This window comes from Monopterus albus, unplaced genomic scaffold, assembly GCF_001952655.1.
Source record: "Monopterus albus unplaced genomic scaffold, M_albus_1.0 scaffold457.1, whole genome shotgun sequence".
In the NCBI taxonomy this organism is placed as follows: Eukaryota; Metazoa; Chordata; class Actinopteri; order Synbranchiformes; family Synbranchidae; genus Monopterus; species Monopterus albus.
Window position 1 is genome coordinate 197,135 of NW_018128337.1, and position 19,633 is coordinate 216,767.

General features: G+C 39.7%; 1 protein-coding gene across 1 annotated transcript in view; it reads left to right on the plus strand.

The window, feature by feature from the left end:
* Window positions 1-19,633, plus strand: part of bsnb (bassoon (presynaptic cytomatrix protein) b) — a 65,625-nt gene that overhangs the window by 8,522 nt on the left and 37,470 nt on the right. Inside the window, 1 exon segment of the mRNA XM_020587428.1 lies at window positions 12,763-13,530. Within this exon segment, the coding sequence (XP_020443084.1) occupies window positions 12,763-13,530 (768 nt within the window).

Sequence of the window (19,633 nt, forward strand, 5' to 3'; positions counted from 1 at the left end):
GCACACAAGGACCCTGGTACAGAGGCTGTCAATGTGCTTTGTAAGGCAATAGGAACAAAAAATAAATAAAATAAAATAGTGTGCATCAAAACAGGAAGTATGTGCAATCAAGTTAGAAAATGTATAGGAGAAAAACAGACACAATCTATTTATAAATACAATATATATGCATACTGTAGCTAGACATTGTGACAGAAGAGCTTTCAGATTTTCAGATTGATATATACAATGGTTACATTTACAGTTTATTGCACTTGAGTGATTGTTGTGTAAAGTTACACAGTCCAGGATTAAGTGTTCGTGAATTCTTTTGACCCGTGAAGTGTAGGTCTTTGGTAGTTTTATAGTAGTTTACTGAACAATCAGTCTGCTACATAAACTGTGTAAGTGGCATGCATGTAAAGCCACTGTCACTCTACCCTGAGTTACAAAAGTCATCATCTGCCATGGTTAATTCACATGGAAAACAAAAGCATCTGAAACTCAGATTAAATGGTTTAAAAAATGATGAGCAATTGACTACGCAAACAGATTCAGAATGAATTTGGGCATACATTTTTATGGTCTGCTCAAAGGACATAGAAGCAATTGAATGGCTATGTAAAGCTGACTCATAAAGCACATGGTTTTCTGAATGACAATAAAATCTAAATATTCTACACTCCTGGCTACAGACAAACAGGGTTTCCTTCAAAGTCTGTGTGATTTTGATTGGGCTGACAAATTCTGCTTTCAGACAGGACCGGGCCTCTTTACGCCTTCAGGTGCTATTTAGTTTAACATCATTTTTTAAACATACAAGTCTTTCACTGTCTGCACATTGAGTATCTGGTACATTTTGCAGGTTGCTATTGATTCTGACAGCCTTAAATTTTTTATTTTAAATATCTGTTTGCTTTCCTCTGAACTACACTATATGACAGCTCTGCTCATTCATAGTATAGCATTTATAGTGATTGAGACATCAGCATATTTTATACATCTAGTGTCTTGAAGTACATATATTAAAAGCAAAGGTACATTTTTAAAATTTTATCAAAGTGGGCATGTCAGGGCATGTCATTGTGGTTTAATCCTGTGGTAATTGTTCCTCATTGACATTTCTGAGTAATGTTGGTGGTGACTATTGTTGTTGAGTTGGCTGTGACTGCCTCAACTGAATGGGAGTCAATTAGTTACATGATGGCTGATAGCTGTGAACTTCTCGTTCTAGCCATTGTTTGTTTTGATTGATGAAGTGTTTAATGATGTGGTGAACTCGTGATCTTTCATCTTCACAGACCTGGTTATCACACTGTTCTTTGCTGAAGTGTCCATTAACATATTGGTTACTACCTATTAGCTGTAATGAATCATAGGCCCTTATCTTGAGTGCTACTTTTTTTAAAGCTAATGTTACATAGTAAATGTACAAAGCTATATCCATCCTTTCTGACATGAACTAGTGAGCATCCTACTCATACTCAGGGCCTTTTCCAAATAAAGCTTTTCATAACACCACTGAAACAAGCACAGCACATGTCCCATCATTCACAATCATTCATGTGCTTCTAAACACTCATCACCATTAACAGGTAGCTGAGAAAGCCTATTGCCTTCATCCTAACATAAATAACTTGCTAATTTAAGTTTGGCTATGCTTCACTGTTACTGTGAGTCAAGTGTGGTTGTGTCATCTGTCACAAAGTTTCACATCAGCTCCAATGAGTCATGTTGCAAATTGCAGCCAAGATGCAATGTCAGTTAAACTGGCCTACAGGGTATCAGAGCAGTTGTAGGCTGAAGAAATACTGGATATAGGGAACACATTTTCAGTCTATAAACAATATTTGTGTGCATGTAAATGTATTGACTAATGGGTTGAGTTGATGTATGCATATTTGTGTGTAGAAGAAGGGAGACTCTGTAAATGTTGGAAGGAGGACACAGAGATGGAAGGAGGCGGTAACATGTGGACCAAGGTGGAGACAGACAGTAACCAACAGATGGCAGGGAGTGGAGAAGAGCATGGTGGTAACTGTAGAGATGGATGTTATGGGCGTTTTTCAGCTCAGCCTTGGTGATCTTGTCAGATGCTGACGGGGAGAGAGACATGGAGGGAAAATGTTCAACCTCTGGAGACCTGAAGATTTTCCCCTCTAATCTACTTAGCATGGACCGGGCTCTTGCCTCACTGCAGTGCATCTAGCTCACTCACTCATCAGTGAAACAGATGATGGCCACGTTGTTGCCAATCAAGGAGATGATAATAAGGAGACAACCATGACTTATGGTTACAGTGTTGGCAAGGACAAACTGGTTGAAGTGAAAAGTTCCTCCTTAGCCACAGCGGATATTGTTATAGTTGTGGATGAGTTAAAAATGAGATCAACGATTTAACTGAGATACAAATCCTAGAAATATTTTTACATTTTTTTAACTGAAGCTGAGACAGAGTTTCTGTATTTTTGACAGAAAAATCACCTTTTTTTACATTTGTTTGAGTTCTAGGATTAGTGTTTTGATGACAGCTTTGTAAGAGACGTGTCTCTGTTTACAAATAGTTTACAGACACAAATTGAACCATCCCAAATTATTGGGATATTATGGGCAAAATCTGATACTGAAGAGGATTTCCCTTCAAATTACACAAAGATGGCAGTGCTGATTACAGTGCTGATAGGGATGATTCCATATTTGGACAGTTTAAATTATGCTTATTCACCACAAAGTTCCAAATGGTATCTCAAGCCCAGAATCCTTGCCAATCAGATTTCTCTTAAAGACAATCCCTGTTCATGTAGGATTGTCTTAGGAATGATTATATGAAATACAAGTCAGAATTGTGTTAACCAGCCTGGTGATGGAAAAGCATTTTAACAGTAAGCAATCCATTGGGTTCTATGCCACAGGGCTGTCAGTCAACTGAAGAAGTTGAGGTTTCTGTAAAGATACAGGCTGCGAACGGAGGCATGCAAACAATCATACATGCAAGCTTGTACATACATGTGCATACGTGATCAGGTAACGCCAAGCTAAAAATAGCTTTGTGTTTGAAAAAGGTAAAGAAGAAGGTATATGATTAAAGACACTATCATGAAAGGATGAAGGAGAAAGCAAGCCAGAGTCACAGAATCGAGGCAGTCAAAGATACACAACAGAGAATAAGAGCTCAGAGAGACAGTGAGAGTATTGTACCACAGACACTCCCACCATCATACTGGGGAACATCTGCTTCATAATTGGTACAATTTCTATTTATAGATCCTACCCTCCTTCTGTCTGCAGTGATAGCCAGGTCCTGAGAAGCCACAGTTAAAAGAAAGAGGGCGAGGGAGACAGAACAGAAGAGAAAAGCTTCATCACAAATTAACCATAATCATCAGAGTGCTCATTCTAACGCTGTGCAACATTACAGTGGTTCAGCTCCAAGAGGTGTGATACAAAAAATACAAACTATAGAAGTGTTAAAAATGATTCTAGGGCACTTTTGAAAACAAAACCTCTGCTTTATGCACTTTTGTGTGTTTCTTCATGATGGAGAGGTCAGCATTGTCAAAACGCTCTGGAGATGGATTTGAAACATTTTTTGTGCAACTCCTGAAATACTTTTTAATACATTTGTTTGAGGAGCGCCTTGCTTCTTTTTCTTTCAAGCAACAATCCCACAAGCTGAGGAACTGTTTTAACAATTGCTCCCACACAAAAGCAGAGACACTCTCTACAGTATGTCTTCTTCTCCCCTTTCCAAATATATCAGGTAGGTAGCCACAGCTGACAGTTGCACTAGCAGCCAAACCAAAAACAACAGTTTCTATTTGGACTTCAAAAGAAAAGGTTTTGAAAAATGTCTGAACAATATTAGACAAATTAATTTTTCATTAGCACAGGTACTTGTGTACATGTTAATATTTTGTAATTTAAAGCTGCCCTAATCATCTTTTCTACACTAACAGTGGATTATATGTATTACTCATTGTAATGACGACTCACCCGCCTCTACAGTCTCCTCAGCTATACAAAGCATTTTATCGTCTTTCAGCTCATTATTTTAGTTTAATGGCCTGCAGCTTTAATGTTTTAGTTCACTCCTCCCATTTTCAGTTGCAGCAGGCAGATGTTTTCAGCAAAAAGCTCTGATAACCCACAGTACACCTTCTGCTGAGCTCTAGATAGCAGACAGACAAAGCCAGCAACATCTTGGAGAACATGGTGAAGCATTTTGCTAATCAGCTGGATATTTACCCCAGGAGCTGGGAGACCAAAGCAGAGCTAAAAGGAGAATGGCTATTAGACTTTTATTTGCCAGGTGGCCCACAACACAACTTCAAATACTGTTATTCCAGATCTGCTGGATTTGTTAATAGGCAACATTCACTACAAATGTTATAAGATTATACAGTACATCAATACTGTGTTTACAACGTGTTCCACTGCCCTCGAGTATTCAAAGACATCAGGTACTGTATTGGTGATTTTGGTTTGTCCTGTATGGATAAATTTATAACTTTGAGTATACTCGAGAAATAGTCTTCTACCAACAGTCTTTTTTTAAAAGAGTTGTTTTTAGCTGTAACTAGTAGCTGGTATGAGTCATTCTCATGGTCAGTCAGTCAGTCAAATGATGTTTCGGCCTCCTCTTCCTCCTGGAAAAACTGCACATGTACAGTATAGCTATGGCATACAGAGTCCAGATATCTCCAAGATGCTCGGGCAGACACAAGGATGATTTAGCTGACTTCAGCTTTAATATTGCTCAGGATCTGATCCCTAAGGCCCAGCATGGAGTTTTTCTCAAATGGCTACACACCAACCTGGAAAAACAAGCTGTTTATGGTGACATAAATAAATGCTGCTATTATTTCAAAGTGTATTTGACATCAACACTGTAGGTCGTGAGTGTCTGAAGTTTAGTATCTTTAGATCATAATGGTAACTTTAACTTGTGATCACTACAAATCTCTCTTCAAACGGGAAACTTCCTGACTTGTTCCAACGCATATCATTTGATACAAGTCACCACAGTTAGACTCCAACATTATCTGTGGCCTGACTTTTTTAATATGAAGATCAAATAATAGCCTGATGAAAAATAAATACAAACAAAATGATGCTATCATATCAGTCAAGGATAAGTCCATTATAGCTCAAGCGAGCCAGAGTCTATTTTATAATTCTTTCAAATGAATTCAAATATTTAGCATCAGATGTCTCTAATCCCCCTCTAACAAGAGATTCAATGGCATTCAGATCTAGCAAAGTAGAAGGCAGTGGGGTTGTTTTATGGATCTCTCAATAATATATGTCCATCCAACATGGGTGATCTATTTCAAAATGTTCATATTTCAAATACCATTGTAGTTCAGAATTTTCATGAGGAGTGTTTGGGAAAATGTTCAATTTCTTTGGGATCAGAAAACAGTAAAAGGTGACTGTTCATCTGTTGTGCTTTCTCTTTCCCCCACTTCTTGTCTCTAAATTATTCTTGCCCTGAAATGAACTGACTAACGCTTTGAGGTCATGGTGTCTATTTGTCTGCCTAGTGTATACTGGAAGATGGAGCAGAATACAAACAAATTAAAAATGTTTTCTGCACAAATGTCTAATAATTTTATTTATGAGACTAACTGCTAATCATCAAAGTTGTTAACAGAAAGAAACAAGTTGCTGAATTATTTGTGAGGACAAATTGAGCCACAGGCTAAAACATTTCAAGAAAAAAAAATGAAAAATGTTTTTCTTTGTACATTTGTAAAAACATTTCTGTACACTTCATCATGATAAAGGTGTACTATTAATATAAATTCAAGTTTAGATTAAAAGGGTAGATCATCTAAACTGAAGCATGCACATATTGTATTGAACAGTCTCAGGCTCATACACTGGGGCTTTAAGTGGACAAACAACGTGAACTGGGTCAAGAATCCAGCTGAGACACTGTATGCTGATTTTTGCATAGACCAAAATATGTTGCAGTGAGGAGCACCAGAAACTAAACCTGGGACACTGGTTTAATTATCACCCCATAGCTCGCTGGATTTAAACTCTCAGCTTGCTGTAGTCATAGCAAGAAGATTTAAATACATGAGAACATCATTACTCTATTTTCTAACCTAGCTTCTGACAAGATAGACAGATTAAAAGCTGACTTTCTGCAACATGGTGACAATATGGTGATTTGACAGTTTTTGTGTATGGCACTTATAAAAAAAATTTATGCAGTGGCCCTAATACTCTTCCGTAGTGTATAGCATCCCTGTCACACTAAATCTTTTTTTCCCTGCAAGTGTTTGAAATTGGAAATGATGTATCAAGTCTTAAAGTTCAGTATTTTTTTAATACTTTAAAGTCTTTTTAGGCTTTTTTTTAATCTACCAATGGTTAGGAGTGTACCACCCACCATGTTCCTTAGTTTGACATTGTTTTGTCAGGCCTTTTTTTTTTCTATGTGACTTGTCAACCAAAAACATTCTGACTCACTAAAATGGGTCCACAGGAGCAACTGTGCGATATAATGCAATACAAGGCAGATTAACTACATTTATCTGAAATACTACTTTTTTTTAAAGCACATGAACTAAATATTTTGTCATGATGACTATGTGCGAGAGGCATGTTTATGTTTTTAATTTGTGGTGGTGTATATTAGTGTTATATTGTTGTCTGTTTTACAGTAATAGTGGCACTTTACAATAACACACTCTGCTACAACAAAAGCACATAATAGTACAGGCTCGAACACTACGGGTGAGTAGGGTTGAAAACTGGGAGTGGGGATGAACATAATCATTGAGACATATCAAGGTCCTCCAAGCAAATTAGCGTAAATAAGTAATCAGTCTAATAACTGACATCGTTCCAGCCCTAGCGCGCATCTTGTGTTAATCTTATCTACCCTATATCAAGATTTAATGTTACTACTACTTAATGTTTAATGTCACTACCACTCTACACTAGTTTCCAGCATCCTTAGTAACACCATGGCTGCCTGTTGTGCCCGACGCTGCATCAACACACCTGGTGAGAGATGCTCAATAAGCAGCATCAATAGAAATGCAACAGTGATTTTTCTAAACCCACTCATAATTTCAACATCTTACTTTAATGTTATGAACTTCATTCCCTGCTTGGCATAATTTAGGAGTAACATGAGTTTTATTAAGATTGTAATTATGTAGTTGTTTGCAGAGAGTGGGCAGAAGCAGATAGAGACAAATTGACAGAGATAGGGAGAGGGAGAGAGAGAGAGACGTTGGCAGGAATTTCAATGTCTCTGGGCCTAATTTCCAAGGAACTGATAAACCGCTGCATTCCAAGCATCCTGATCCCCACACTGCAGTACTCAACTGCTTTGTGTATACTGCATGGTGATACTGCATTGTGAGCTCTGATACAGAGCTTCTTTCTATCTTTGTCTTCTCATTCGGCTGAAGTTTGATCCTGTGTCTCACTCCTTAACCAGCTTTCCTGAAGAATGAGGGACTGCATGATGTCTCATAGATGTCAGCAAATAGAAAGTGTAGAGAAACTTTTTGCATCTGTGTAACATATTCTAATGTGTGAATGCAAATCAAAAATCTCTTCTACCAACATTTACTCAAGTACTGCCTGTGCTGATCAGTGAGCCTGGGTCACAGGAGGCTTTGACAGCACCTCTCCACATTAGGTTTTGGAGCATATTTCTTCAACACAAATATTTGAAAATGGTTACATACTGTAGCTTTAAATGTAGTTTGTATGCACTTGTACTTTATGGGATTATTGCAACAGCTGGAATGGCTCTTGGCAACAGTTACAAATAAGGTATTAGTTTTAAAAAATTACAGATTGGGCTTGTAAAAGTAGCCATATCAGTGAAAAAATTAGTTATTGATGCATTTTCTAACAAAAACAGACCTTTTTCACAGCCAACACTTTGGCTTGTCACTGTAGAAAAGCACAGGTGTTTCTGGTAACATTACATAACAATGGCTCTGTTCTGTTCACGCGTCCCAGTAAGCTATGACAGTGTGTGACAGTGAGTCAGCATGAACAATATAGGAACCCTAAAACCAAAACTGAAATAGCTAAATGGAGTTCAGCCATCATCAGTTTTATTATTTACACATTGCTTTTTCTACCGTGACATGTGTGTTAAATGTCTTCTGTGACAAAGGTTTAAACACAGTTGAATGTTTTAGCTGCCCTAAACCTTTGAGTTGTGTAGGCTCTATCAGTGCACCAGACTTACTAAACTCTTGACATGAGATTCAGAGCAATAAAAAACAAGGTTCATTTTTGTTCTGAAGTTTTCAGTCATATCACATGAATTTCTTCAGCAGATGAAGTGTGCACAGTTGTCATACCCTTGTACTGTAGGTGCTTATATTTCTACTTTTGTTCACTCTTTTAGCCTTGGCTTTTAAGTAAATGTGGGCAAAAAAATAAAAAATTAACCCAGAACATCTCATAGAACTGGGGGATGCAGTGCCGGCCTATGACTTCTGATGAGTATCTTACCTTTACATGGCATAGCAAATGCACACATCTGGCAAGCTAGAGCAGTAATTGGATCCATGTGCGACTGAAAGTTTGGATGGGAGCCATCAAAAATGTACAGATGAGGTGGAGATGGGGGAACAGAGTGAGAGAGTGATGTGATGTAAGAGATACAGATAAGAAGGAGAACAAGAATGAAAGTTGCAACTGAGACCTGATAGAGAAGCAGAGCAGGAACAGATTGTGCAGTGCGCTTGTTTTTGCTGATACAGATCAGATTTCATAAAGGTCCACATGATTGCCTCATAAAAAGGGGGAGGCAGAGAGGAATAGGATGGAGAGATGAGGAAGAGGCAAGCACAGACAAGAAACTGCTAAATTACTGCCTGCCCTTCCTGCAGCTGCTTTCTTCATGCTTCTGTTTTTTTCCCCCATAGTGCTTAATTTCATTATCTTTACTGTAATTTGGAAAGAAAAATAAAATCAAGCACAATTACAGTGATGGGAAGAGGAGTCCCCACTGTTGGATGCCATGCTGTGTTGTTTCAGTGTCCACATTACTCTGACTGTCCCCAGGGTTGATCTCTACTCCCAGCTTCTCAGTTTTCCCTGACTGGCGGTGAAAACCATGGTCTCATCACTCTTTATACTGATGGGTGGCAAGGGGCCAGACACTGGGCTGAGATGTTGCTGAGCCTGTGACATACTCTGTCTACACTGACTTACTGAAAGAATGAATTAGAGACAGACTGAGAAATACTATAAGGCAGGTGGAGTGGTTGCTAACACTTTAAAGCAGCCACAAGTGCTACTGGGAATGAAAATACACCTGGAAATACACCTATGATTTTGGTCGGTTCATATAATATTTGGTAAAAGAGCAAACTATATTTAAAAGAAAATGAAGAGTCGTTTTACAGCATTCTGAAAAGCGACAATGTTTCACGGTTCTTTCTGGTTGAAGATTTCAAGCCTGTGCCATGTCGGACCACAGCCAACACCACTGATAGGTGTGGTTGGTGATTAGTGATCAGACTCAACAGTGATGTCATAGTGTGTGTCAGCGCACTTGTACTTTGCTGTAGAGTGAAACCACTGGAGATCAGCAAAAACTACATTTTCAGGGAGTGTTAAGTTTTTCTTTAACAAATAGTGGTTCAGCTCTATCAGGATGTGGCCGTCCAATAACACAACACCAAATACAATGCATCAGCTACCTCACTGAAGGTTTCAAGTCTGTTGTACTTTTTAAGTTGTTGTGTTTTTCAGTTCATCCACTCAGCCTGACATTGTGTTCATGTTGGCTGAAGAGCAGATATTTGATTTCTGTTTGGGAAGGGGAATTATTACCTCCACCCAGGCAATGTTTTCAGCATTTGTTTGTCGGTTGGTTGGTTTGCTCACAGTGTAACTCAAAAAGCAATGGATAAATTTGGATGAAATGTTTTTGGAGAGGTACTGTAGGGTATGACCCCAGCACAGTCCATTAGATTTTGTTGCTGATCAGGATCATGATCCAGATCCAGGATTCTTCACCATTGTGTAATAATTTTGCTACTAATTCCATACATAATGCCTACAATGCTTAGACAAAAACTACACTGTAATATCCACACAATATCTACCACACACAAAGGTATGATCTGGATCCAAGTCATATTCTGGATGTGGTGATCCAGAATGTTCACATGTATGGGGCTCATGGAAAACTTTCCACTGTAAGACAATAAATAATGCTACAGATTTGGAACTAAGATCAAATTCTAGCTGAATCTTTGCTGACTTAGTAGAGTATCAGCAGATTTGACATATCTTCAAAAGTTACTGTGGTACATCCTAAACAAAACCACCATTACTGAAATATCATTTTTCTAGAAAAACTTTCAAACTACTACTGATATTCATGTTATTCCAAATGCTAGGGTTTTCATGGACAAGGACTCATATTATGAGGGTCAGACTACCATGGGAGTATTGCTTTTAGCTGTAATGGCGTTATGGGGTCAGTGGTGGAGGTTTGTGCTCTCTGAGTGCTGTCTAGATTAGTTTTATTTTGCCCTAACATATCACAAGAGTGACATATTTTCAGTAGACCTGGAAGCAGAGGCAGCAGTTTTTAGCAGTTAAGGTGTTTCATGATGATTGAAGCTGGCCTGCAAAATGACTAACACTGTAACAGTCTGTCAATCCTTCCACCTTTTTTGTAGCAATTTTCTGATACTATTTTTTATGAACATAGCTGCAGTAGGATGTTAATAAAAACTATTGTACCTAGCCCATACCTAGCCATGTCACTCTTGGTGTTGCAGATTCCCATGACACACAATGGCCCAAAAAGACATTTCCCCATATGCAGTCATTACAAAAGGTTGTGAAATAATAGGCAACATGTTACTCAACCAGAGGAAATCTCTAATGCTTGTAATGTCCCTGATTTGTTGATAGTTTCTTCAACCAGAGGAAGCATTCATCAGTGAGCACATTACAGATGTAGCTGGTGATTCACAGATCTGGAATCAGGCATCTGACTACACCAATGCGGTCTGATATGTGCTCTGTTGCACCTCATGGTGAAGTCAGTGCATACTGAACACACCTAGTACATCTCTGCATCACTTAATCAAGGATCTTTACCACTGGAGGCCAGCAAAATTAGCCTGCTTCCAGACCTCTGAATCAGCTATTTAAAACAGATGTTATTAGCTGTGGTCAACTTACTGTATAAACTGAATTTCTTGTGTAACTTAAAGGCACAGCACAGCGGTGAATCAGTGCTTTTATATGTGGAGGAATACTACACTTTATGTCCAGTGACTCATACTATTGTAGCTAAGCTGTGAAGGGTCAAACAACCTGCTATAGCATGTATACAATGTTTTGCTAACACTGTATTAAACAGATAATATATGAAACAATGCTCTAACTTTACAATTACAATTATATACAGTATGTGCACAATTCAGCTTACAATTACTAATGGCAAACATACTGAGAGGACATATAGAGTGTTGCTGTCCACTTGAAATTCATCATCAATACTTTATGATAGCCTTTGATTTTGACTCAGTATTAACATAGGTTTAAATTGTACTTCATAGACAATAGTTTGATCAAGTCTTGTGAACTTCAAAATATTGTCCTTAAAAGTATAATCAAGAATTATATTAGGATCAAAGTTTGCACATAAAGGTTATGATTCCACATAGTAACTAATATTGCATGTATGTGTGTGTGTGTGTGTGTGTGTGTGTGTGTGTGTGTATGAGACGTTTGGGTGTTTCTTACCTTCTTCTTCTTTCACAGTTTCTTACCTCCACTCATGGCCACAGGCACACAGAGACATTTGATTCCACTGCAGTAAAGAGATCCTCCTGCATTTTCAGTCCACACTTTGGCAGTTCTCAGAGTACTAAAAACTCTCAGCTGAAGCAAACCATAATCTTTATGAATCCATCTGCACAGGCTTAAAGGGAATTTTGACCCAAAGGTATAAAGGAAAAAGAAAGCGGCCAGGCCTGCCACCTCACTCTTTGTACCCCAGACCTCCAACTCAGCCCCAACCCTCATACAACCTTTCTTTGACTGCATTTATAATGCATTAAGGCATTACGTAATGACCACAAATCCAAGACAGTTGCAATAGTGTGGCAGCTGTCAAAGCACCAGGATGCCAATTAGACCTACATCATATGGCCATGTGCCATCACTAGGGCCTCTTTCTGACTTTCGATTCTTATGTGCCTATGCGTAGCAGGAGGAAGGGACAAAAACAAAAACATAAAATAAATGCCAACAGTGGGATCCTTAGTGAGATGTTTTACTTCATTCACAATTATTGTTTCGTTTGGTCATTTTCCATACCAAATTTTTCCTATGCATAGTGGGCTGGAGGATACCCCAGCATGCATAGGATGAGGTGAAGGGAATGTGGCCAGTCACGTAAACAGACCAACACACATATTATAATATTCATACCCATAGATAATTGAGAGATTTAAGTTCATCTTACATGGATAGTGGAAAGAAAGTGGAGCATCCAGTATAATCCCAGTACAATTATTATCTTTATTTAAATCAATTAAGCCTGACATGTGTGGAAATTTGCTTATTTGTTTTTCTGCACAGTAGGAGAGGAGGTTAATCTAACAGCATGGCCCCACAGAATTTAGCAAGAAAGCAAACAAGCATACAGTATCTCCAGGTCTCTTGATTCCCATTCTCTAATTCCCTTTTATATACTGAACGGTGAAGATTAAAAACTGTATCTTATGGTCTTTGCTTGTTTTTCATCTTTTTCCTTCTCAGGTTCAGGAATGGTTATGTCTGAACTGTCAGATGCAGAGGGCACTAGGGATGGACATGACCACACCACGCTCTAAGAGTCAGCAACAGATCCACTCTCCTTCTCACACAGCCAAACCAGAACTCAAGCCTGATGCTCCGACTCAGCCTGCACCCCAGACACAGACCCCTCCTCATACACAGCCTCCAGGCCTTACCAAACAGACTGGTCCAGCTGGCCCAGGTCAGCAACAAGCTAAGCTCCCTCCTGGGGCAGTCCCTCTCCCTGGCATGGCCAAGGCCCCATCGCAGCCTGATCTATCTCGCAGCTCTCCTGCCCGCCAACCCCGGCAACCACGCCAGGACCAGACTCGCAGTGCGGGGAGCTCCCCTTCACGACAGCCCCCACCTCCAGAGCAGACATTTGGAAAGTTGTTTGGCTTTGGTGCATCTCTTCTTAACCAAGCCACCACTCTCATATCAGAGACTACTCAATTGCAGCAACAGCCTCCAAAACCAGCCCCTAAAACAGGAGGACCTCCTGGTCCAGGACCTGGGGCAGGTAAACCCTCAGGACCTCAGCCTGCACAACAAGGGCCTCGAGCCTCTGCTCAGCAGCAGCAACAGCACGCTCCCCCGGACTCCTCTAAGTCTAAAGTTTGTTGTCCACTCTGTAAGACAGCCCTCAACATAGGCAGCACAGCAGAACAACCCAACTACAACACTTGCACACAGTGCCACTCCCAAGTGTGCAACATGTGTGGATTCAATCCCACTCCACACCTAGTCGAGGTAAGACTGATTTGATCTATTTGGCTTTCAACTGTGTGTAAGTGCCACCTGGTCAGTGATGGCTTGCAGACCATGGATTCGCTAAATGAAGTGATTTATTGACATGTTTTTGTGAGAATGCTGTGTCATACTTCAGCTAAATGGGTTTTGCTGCTATTGATTTGTGGCTGCCTGGTATTGGAGTGAATAGCTGCATTTTACAGAGAATTCCTGCATGCATGAATCAAGTCTTTGGCTTCAGGTCCTGTCAAATGGCTATAGATTGCTGCTGTTTGCTCTGCCTCTGTGGTTCTTCACGAACTCCTACATTTGTGCTGGTTCTGTATGTTTTTTAAGAATAGTTCATTCTTGTTCCCTGTTATTTCTTAACATAGTGCAGTGGAGTTATACAAAGGAACATTTCAGCTCAAGAATGGTTGATATTTGGATTTATGGGCAGCAGATTTTGTATGCAACACAGAAGCTTTATGTAAGCATGTGAGTGTCTTCTCTCCCTCCTATTTCTTTGTTTCTCAGACAGGATCTGGTTTGTTCTTCTCTGTCAGGGCCTTTTATGTACTATAGTTAACAGAGTGAAGTCTGGGTTGTGACTCACCTCATCAGTGTGCACTCGACCCTGGAGTTGTACAGAAATATATGATCAGTCTACAAGAAACAAAGCCTTATCAAGTTCAGTTTAATGTATATTCTTAATATTGATTAGTCTAGGGGTCAGCTGAAAGTAGATTCCTCACTTAGGTGCCCCTCTTTTCTCTATCGTAGTGGGAATCCACTTGGTAAGAAAAGGGACTTCCAGAGCCAGGCAGTAACACAGTTTAATTATGCAAATCAAGTGCAATTGAATGATAGCAGTAATAACAGGCTTTCTGCAGAGTGCTGGCTTTTTATGGGCAAGCCTTGTCTTCCCAGGCATCTGGTTGTCACAGGCACTAGCACAGGCCATTCACAGATCACTATGGAAACAGAGATAATTTGTTTGTCAGGCATCTCTTTCATGCTTGGCTGCTGAGATGCTGTGAGTCTACAAAAACTTTCAGACTGCTGTTGCACTGTTTTCATGAAAGGCTCCGTTATTAGGCGTGCCGCGCTTCTGCTGTGCTGTCTATGGCCGGCAACTCGATCCAGCATAAGGTGCATTCTTTGTAAACCTGTGAGCGGTTTCTGTTGTCATTTCATGTGAGCTGGTACGTGGGTCAATCCAGAGGGGGTGAGAACAATTGGGACATGGTGTGAGGCTTTGTACTTTGGTTTCTCAGCTTGATTTCCACAGACTGTTTGGCACATTAAATCTCCTCAGCCTCTCCTAATCTCTCCAAGCTTTCCTGTTTGCCTGTGTCTGCTTTTTCTCAGTCTTTTGCTGCCTGTTGCAGACAGATTTGTGATCATCCTTCCCTGTTCACTAGGCCATAAACTGTAGGTGCATCCTTTCTTCAAATATGCAGCTGGTCTCTCCTTGTGTTTTATAGAGCATCTTGATCTGGATGACAGACTGGAAAGCCCTTTGAGTTTAATCTGTGCTCACAGGCTGAACAACTGGGTACACAACTGTTTACCAGATAAAGTAAATGAATTGAAAATATAAGGTTGGCATTATTCTGTGCTTTTGTTATTGTCAGCACATCTTAAACAAAGACCCAACAACACTGTGCTGGTCTGTCTCCCAAGAACTCCTCTTTCCTATGATCCTGTTGGAGCTCTCGATACATTGACTTGTACTGAATATGAAAAAATATGAAAACAAACAGTCTATGAATATATACTGTCATTTCATAAGCAAAATGTTAATCAAATAGAAATAAGCTGTGTATTTGCTGTGGACCTTTTCAGCTACAGAATTGGTGCCCTGTGTGCACAGCATCAGCACTGTGTATGTGGCATTGACTAAAAATAAACTACAATGCCCCTGTTCATCATAATGAAAGAACATGACCCCCAGTCCAGCAGTGTGACTGGTATGTGTTGTTAAATGTTTTTGGACAACAGTGGAGGTTTATGGCACTGAGGAATTTGGGTTTGTCCATACAGAGGTAGTTCTGGTATTTTGATGGACTTGTTGACAATTAAAAGAAATTAAGAATAGCATCACATGTGTTCTTTAAGGCTCATTCTTGTTGTTTTTACAGGTTTTCATTAAGTTAAAAAGTTTACTTCATCCAGGTAATGTTTCCACTAATAGAAAATTGCAAGGCAAATGTGGCGAGAGTGCAAATGGACAACTGATTACTTGTTAACGTTACTGAAGCAGTTAATAAAAACAATAGATGGTTAAACTGCAGTTTCTATAAAAAAAGTGTGTGGCTCATCTTGGACTTTTTCAGGTTTTGTTTTTAGGGCACTGAATCATAGTGGATGTTTTTAGTTTTTTTTTTAATCCAAACCAACAGAAAAACATTTTTAAGTGATCTGTTGCATCATAATAAAACAAAACTGGGTACAGATTTCAAATACAAAATGACCAATTGCCTTTGCTCTATTGCATCTATTGTAATAGACACCCCGTGACAGAATTTACCAGAACAGTAGAAAGGATTTGTATAAATTATCTGCAGCTGGTGAAATCATAAAAATGTTGAAAAGATTGATGAAAATACCTTTTCTGTCACCCCATGACTGACAGCGCATGATTCATTCAGAGCGAATTAGGCTGAGCTGTACAGTATCATATAAAAAATAGTCAGTCCCTTTTTATTCTGCGACCAGACGACGAGTGCCAGTGTCCGTGCGAGAACGAATGGAAGAACGGAGGAGGAGAGAAAGGAAGGAGGTGATAGATTGAGAGGGAGGAGGAGGGAGAGAGAGTGAGACTCAGAGATAATGAGTGAGAGGAAGCCAACTGTTTGTTATGTCGCAGAATATTTCACATCAATTAGTGCTGAAAGTTGTGTGGCTTTGAGTAAATAAGAAGTTCATGTTTCATGTTTTGGGACTGTTCCCCCCCCCCCTAGAATTTTGTTGTAAATAGAACATAAAATGTTTTCACTGGAGTATCTACTTGTCTGATTTACAGTACACTGCATGTCGGTCCTCATTCTTGAGGCACTCTGTCTTTGTGTCTCTCTTTGTGCTAGCACAGGCTTCTCCAGCCTACAGACACAGCAAAGTGGATGCCATCCCTTAGCTCCTTCTTGACTGTAAATAAAGGTAGCAGTGCATTTGAGTTTCCCCATAACCCTCTTCTGTCTGACCATTTTCTAATAACTTTTGAATTTCCATTAATGGATTATACTCTATGTGGGAAACAATTCCACTACAGCAGATGTCTATCTGGCAATGCTGTTACCAAGTTTAAGGAAATAATTCCGTCTTTATCTACTTCAGTGCCGTTTGCCAACACAGTGGAAGGAGGCCACCTTAACTTTACTCCCATACAAATCGATAATCTTGTTGATAGTACTGCAGCCTTCCTGCGTAATACACTTGATACCATTGCCCCTCTGAAAAAGAAGGTAGTGAAACAGAGGAGGCTAGCCCCATGGTACAGCTCGCAGCTCCGCTCCCTAAAGCAGGCATCACGAAAAATGGAAAGGAGGTGGCGCTCCACTAAGTCAGAAGAGTTTTTCATAGCCTGGAAAGATAGTTTAATAACATATAAGAAAGCCCTTCATAGTGCCAGAACCACATTTTATTCATCACTGATTGAGGAAAATAAGAACAACCCCAGGTTTCTTTTCAGCACTGTAGCCAGGCTGACAAAGAGCCACAGTGCTGTTGAGCTTAACATTCCCTTAGATCTCAGCAGCAATGACTTCATGAGCTTCTTTACAAATAAAATCACAACTATTAGAGAAAAAAATTGGTCGGACCACTCCCACAGCTCTCACAGATGTGCCATCTACTACAATGGCTTTAGAAACATCTGGAAGACCTCATTTATACTTGGACTACTTCTCCCCTATAGATCTCTCTGAGTTGACCTCAACAATTGCTTCATCTAAATCATCAACAGGTCTCCTGGACCCCATCCCGCCCTATGTGATAATATTGATAACAGTAAGGTCTAGACCTTACTTTGTAAAGTGTCCTGAGATGACTTTTGTTGTGATTTGGCGCTATACAAATACAATTTGATTTGATTTGATTTGACACAGTGCATTATGTTTCAGTTCCCAGTACTCCCACTATAACATTATTTTGCAGTTGCCGGTTTTCCATATGCCTTACATTTGGTTCCCACGGTTGGGCAGGCATATAGAGTTGACTCTGTGTGTCTGTTATTATGATATAGAAGTGTGCCCACTGTTTATAATGAGATGTAGGCCCTGAGTGGGTCATTAGTAATAAGGCTGAATTTCTCACAAAACTGTAGAAAACACAGAGAGACACAGAAAACATATCTCATCAATATTTCAGTGAGGGAGAGAATAATAAATAGTTCATGCACTGTGGAGCAGCCAGAGAGCTGTGTTTGATTTCTCATGTCACATAAGGTTAGAGCGTGTTGATGCCCGTGTGTATGTGCATGCATGCGTGTGAGAGTAGAAATACCTGCAGGTGCATGTTAGTTTTAATGCAGGCATCTGGGTATATGTGGCCATTGAGACTGCATATGATTTATTAGGAAGTCAAATACTGTACTTAAACTTTAAAAAGTTGTAGTTACTCTTTCAGGACGTATATTTGGTCTCTCATATCGGGTATTTTCTGATATAACTACAGTCTCCTACCAGATTATTCACTCATGTATACTTGTCTGTTCTGCTGACCCAGGGCCTGTTCAGCTACTCAATGAGGCTCTCTCTCATTTTCCAGAATGTTAAGGTGGATCAGGCAAGCTTCTGTTTAATAATAGTATGTCCTTGTGATGTGTCAGCAAAGTCAGGTTCACCTGTGGTTTATCCTGGCTCTGGTCCCTGGTCGCTGTTGACAACAACATATTTACTTACCTTCTGTCTGCTACTTATCTACTCATTATGTCACCTTTGCAGTAAATTATGCTGTATATGATAAAGCCATACATACCCACAGGACAGCAATATATATATAGTCATCAGCCCTCTCACAGTCTCATTTTGTAATATGCTCAGCGGTGCAGGGCAATTACAGTCACAGACTGTGCAAAGAGAGACCTTTAAACAGTGGGTAACACTGTCTGCAGTGATTTTATATTGGCTCGGTTTTATGTGCATGGAGCACATGATGCAGTAAACCATGTGGTGTGCACATGACGAAATGTTGATAATGAGGAATCACAAATAAGGCATTGTGTAGCACAAAATGAGCCCTTTAAAAACTATGTTCAATTTTAAAATATTTCTTTGTGCAAATGGGGCATGATGTTTGATTTGATTTGATTTATTCTTTCAAGCATGTAAAGACAGTTGATATGTCAACACACATAATTTTACACATATCCAACAAATGCTAATCCAATATCAATTTGCTTATACCTAGTACATGCTTGAATGGAGTAGGAAGAAGTCAGACTTATCCAGTCCTACCCCATGAATACAGCAGACAAGAAGGATCTAATGGTACTTACTGATCTCTGGTCAGGTTCAGGTGATGAGCCCTTCTCTGCAATTCTTCTCCTGTAAGACAGAGTCCAGAATTATTTCTGAAAAACAGTTGCTATTTTTAAAAACATATCATCATGTTTAATGTTAATATCATAAAGCACAGACCACACAATTCCTCCTGAACTCCACATTTTTAAAACCTAAATTCCTTAGATTTCTCTAGATCTTACAGTGATACTTCTCTGTCAGCAACAAAGTGCATTTAAATTACGATTTTACTACATATCATCTCATAATACTGAGGAATAGTGAGAGTGATGAGTACATGAACTTATTCTTCAGGTGGCACAACAAAATCCATTGCGACCAACATTGGGGTTTGCTAAATCTACTGTATGGCAACTGTGTCAAGTTTCACTTTTCTGTAGTATATGAAACAAGATCTGAAATTCATTCATATGACTCAAGTGCCTATTTTGAGACGTACTGAATCGAAGAGTAATATATGATGTGTCGCTACCTCCTTGCTAACAGGGCACTCATCTCCTCCATGAGCCCTCCTCCTCCAGGCAGAGGGCCGTTGCCTCTGGCTTCAGATTTGGCCCCTCCAGCCCCTGGCATGGCTGCTGCCAGAGCGGCCGCCGCCT